At 34.9% G+C, this 4371-nt stretch overlaps 1 protein-coding gene across 1 annotated transcript; it reads left to right on the plus strand.

Annotated features, from left to right (window-relative positions):
- Positions 1–624: 624 nt before the first annotated feature.
- On the plus strand, positions 625–4117 carry LOC123551903 (uncharacterized). Its single transcript, XM_045341180.2, has 2 exons — positions 625–3325; positions 3855–4117. Exons 1-2 carry the CDS (start codon positions 677–679, stop codon positions 4068–4070), a joined length of 2865 nt encoding a protein of 954 aa, XP_045197115.2. The 5' UTR covers positions 625–676; the 3' UTR covers positions 4071–4117.
- Positions 4118–4371: the final 254 nt, after the last annotated feature.

Below are 4371 nucleotides of genomic sequence, written 5' to 3' on the forward strand. Positions count from 1 at the left end.
TTCTTATTGACAACCCTGAGCTTACTTTCTTGTTTTTGAAGATACAGCATGGAAATTTGGACCACATGTAGAACTTCTGATGCAAATTTCAGTACTCATCTTTAATATTCTTAACCCTGACCTACTGACATACTTTCTTGTTTTTGAAGCTACAGCAAGGAGATTTGGACCACCTGTATAATTTTTTAACAGATTTCAATAGTTATCTTGAATAATCTTAACCATGACCTTCTCACCTATTTTTGTTTGTTTTTGAAGCTTTAGCAAAGAAATTTGTACAAGCAAGCAATTTAACTCACTCACTGGTGAGCGATATAGGGCCATTATGGCCCTCTTGTTTTTTTTTGGGGTGGGTGTGTGGGTTTGTCTCATGCATGTGTGGGTTTGCCATACTGTGGTTTGCCATGTAGGAAGACTTCTCTTTTAGAGCATGGCTTTCCCTGCTGAATATTCATCCTTGATTTTTTCACTTTCCCAAACACCGCCACCCTTTAATCTACCCCTTACCCATGTTTGTATTTTGCATTTAATTAAAATGTTCTTGTTGTTGGATTTTTGAAGCAAGAAAATTTGCATTCAATTATCCCTATAAATAATTTTTGTTTCTTTTCCTAGACTGACAACAATTTAGAAGATGCGAAATAATGAATGCAAGCCAAAAACTTAAAGAAAGGAAATGAATTTAATAGCCACATCTCATAAATATAGGAAAAAGGTGGAGGATGAAAATTCTAGTACACACAGTAAAAAAATGTTGGAAACAATGTGCACAATAATGAAAAAAATTTGTTGTGGGTTATCATGTTCAAAAAATTACACAGATGATTTTACAGAACCAGTACATGTACAAGAATCGACACAAGAAGATAAAAGACTCTTGCTTTTAAACTCCACTGATACTTTAAATAAAGCAACAGCAATATCTCTTGATGAACCCGAGACAGTGAATTATTATGATACCACTAAATACAGTGATTTTAAGTCTGCATCAGGAAGTGCAAAAGAAGCTGGAAGTTTCAGGTCAATTATTGCCACTACTGCAGAAGAGAATTTATTGTCATCAAGACAGGTTGAGCAAAATGACAATACAGTTAAGAAGATTGTTGATGAAAATGGGGAAAGAATGAAAGTCAGCTCAACAACACAACTATTTCAAAGTAATGGTGATGTTTCTGTAGTGATGCCACCAGTAGGAACAAGTATAGCATTTGAAGGATTCGCACAGACTGAAATTCATTTCAGTGGTGAAGCAAAAATAACATCAGATGACAAAAAACTTGCTGAAACACAGGAAGGTAAATTTGGAATAAAAGATTGTAGCTGTGGAAAACAGGTGAATTTGATTGGAGTACATATGAGAACAGATGAAGCAGTGAACAGTTGTTTAGGTCTTTGCCAATATGCTGCTGGATTTACACAAAATTTTGATGAAGATAACACAGCTGCAAAATATGTTTTACCAGGGCAAAATTTCCCTGAAAATCAGGGTGAAATAGGTCAAGTAATATTGCCAGATCCTTCATTCAGTGCTGATGAGACAGAAGTTAAAAAACTTGCACAACACTTTGATGTACAAGATGAAAATTCAGTGGTAGCAACAGAATATTCTTTGTGCACATTTACATTAGAAAAGGATTCTAAGACTTTTACCAGTTCAGATATAAATAGTAAACCAAAACCAACATGTTCTGATACGTTTAAAATAAAGATGCGGACAGACTTACCAGAAACAAAATGTGAGAAGTCTCATGAATTAAGTCAACTAAATGCAACTGGAAAAGAGAGAAATTCCAAGACTGTTGAGTACTCTGAAGTCATTTGGTTTTGTAACCAAAAAGAAACAGGTAATTTATGTAGACCTGAAATAGGTGACAGTGAAAGTGACATAAGATTAGATTATTATGAAAGGATTAGTGATAGTAACTGTGTTACTTATGAATGTAACTTTGATGCTCTTGCTGGAGCAGACAGTATCTATGAGGCAGCCTTGAGAGACCGCACAGATGAAAAGGATAATAGATTGTTTGGTTATATTCAAGGAAATGAAATAATTAAATCAGAGATGTCTAAATCGGTTTGCCGTACTGCTTGTAAGCAGAAATTTTTTCAGAAATTGTTTGACAATTTTATTAAAGATATGAATGGTGAGTTCAGTACTTTACAAGAACAGAAGGAAAAAGTAAGCATCACAAATGAGAATGCAAGAGAGTTTTTGTCTGAAGATATTCAAGAGGACTTTAATTTAAACAGAATTGCTTTTCAAGAAACAAGTATTAAAAATGACATAAACACAGTAGTTAATAAAAAAAGTATTACAGCTGAAAAGAAGATGCTAACACATAGAAAGGAGATGACCAGACACAGGCAAGAAACCTCAGTGTTAGAAGTGGATTCAGTGGACAATGGTCATTATTTGTATCCCTCAGTGCAGACTGTAGAAAACAGGAACGGTATGCTGGAATGTAGTATATATTGCAAGCATAGAAAATCAACATTACCAAATGAAGAACTGTCTTACAGTTTGGTTGACTCTGGCCTAGGCTCTTTGTCAGCCTCGCGAAAGAACTCTTCCAGTTTTATAAATAAGGGCAATACATCCTTTACAGACTTGTACTTGGAATTAGATGTACATAAGCATGGTACTTATGTAAGTAAAGAGCTACAGACCAGAAAGAATGTAAAAAGAAGAAAAGGAGGCTTTAAGATATGTAGGCAGATAGTTAAAAAGAAATCCATGATTAAAAAGATGAAAAAATATTTGAACCAGTATTTAGCAAATGCAGGAAGAAGACTTGCAAAATCTATTGCTCGAGAAATACATATAGAGCCAAGGTCGTATTTAGTATTTGTTTTAGGCCCTCCATACTTCGATATAATAAACAATGGACCACCTCCACCACTACAAGAGAGGATGCGGTACGAATGGTTCAGACTTGCCACCTTTCACAACTATACAGGAAATGGAAATTCCTTGGCTCTTGCGGGGAATGGATTTTGGCATGACCACACTCGGGGACCTACATCTACAAGATGTTACCTTTGTGATGCTTGTCACTCTAGCTTGGAAATGTTTGATGACATTAATGCTGAACACAGACGACAGTCTCCAAATTGTCCCTTCCATGAGAATAGTGGACAAGAACCTGTAAACATACCAATATCATCTGGGTACAATGAAGGTGGGGCATCAGTACAGACAAGAACATCAGGTTCTACTGTTACCGCTGCTTATACCTCTGTAACTGCAAGTTCGTTTATTAGATCCAGTGATGCAGCAGTCAATGAGACCATAAGAAGTCTGCAGAGTGGCCAAGCTTTAAGTAGTGTAAGTAATGCATTTCCTTTTATGATAATTGACACCAACAGTTTGGAAAGCATTGTACAGGAAGCATAATGGCCTATAATTCAGAATTTCAGAAAAGTATTTTTTCTAATGGGTGTTGTTTAAAGGATCTCATTTTAACTTTTTTGGGCTTTAATACCAGGGTGATCTATTACTTTAGGGGGATAGGCAAGCATTCGGCATCTTCATTTTGATTTGAAAATCTCTGAAACAACTTGTTAGAATTGCACCAAACTTTGACTGTAGCATCCTAGCATTGACTTTCCTAAAAATAGAAGTTGGCCCCTTTTTGGAACCACCAAAGCTAAAAATAGAATACCTTTAAACAACTTTTCTTGAACAGCTTGATATAATCTTGTTCGCTGAAATTATTGTTCTGTTTCAATAACTTTTTGAAAACTTTGCAATGAAGAATGATATAAGTTGTTTTAGAAAAAGAAAAAAAGACAAGTCACCTATATGAGATAAAGGTTCGTAGAAAATGTTACAGATACACTTTGTTATTCTACAGGCAGGAGAAAATGTTCCCCAGCAGCGAACTGAAGATCCAGAAAGCAGAGATTTTCCTTTATCAGAACAACATACACAGCAAGCCCTTAGGCACACAGGACTCGCGTGCAGTAATGTTACAGGAAGTGCAGGAAATGGCAAGTACAGTTTAGTCTGTCAGAATTTTATCCAAATTCTGTCACAAATTGGGAATAATGGATGGCTTTTATTTACTTGACAGTTTTCTAAAACTATACTCTTTAGGTCAGGTCTACTGTTGATTAAATCAAGATTTAAGCACATCATTCATAGATTGAGTGAAATTTGATATATTGACAAACATTCACAGTTTGATTTTTGTGACATGATTTTCGGATATTTTAGAGGTAATTCAAGTTACAAGGCTTTTCTAGGATGATTCTAAAATATACGGGTAGGTTATGTTAATATAAGTTTTTAAAAAAATGCAAAAATTGAGTTAATTCTATAATATTATATTATGTACCAAATGTATGTGATGCTTTCTTGTTTTAAAACAA

This window comes from Mercenaria mercenaria, chromosome 4, assembly GCF_021730395.1.
Source record: "Mercenaria mercenaria strain notata chromosome 4, MADL_Memer_1, whole genome shotgun sequence".
Classification (NCBI taxonomy): domain Eukaryota; kingdom Metazoa; phylum Mollusca; class Bivalvia; order Venerida; family Veneridae; genus Mercenaria; species Mercenaria mercenaria.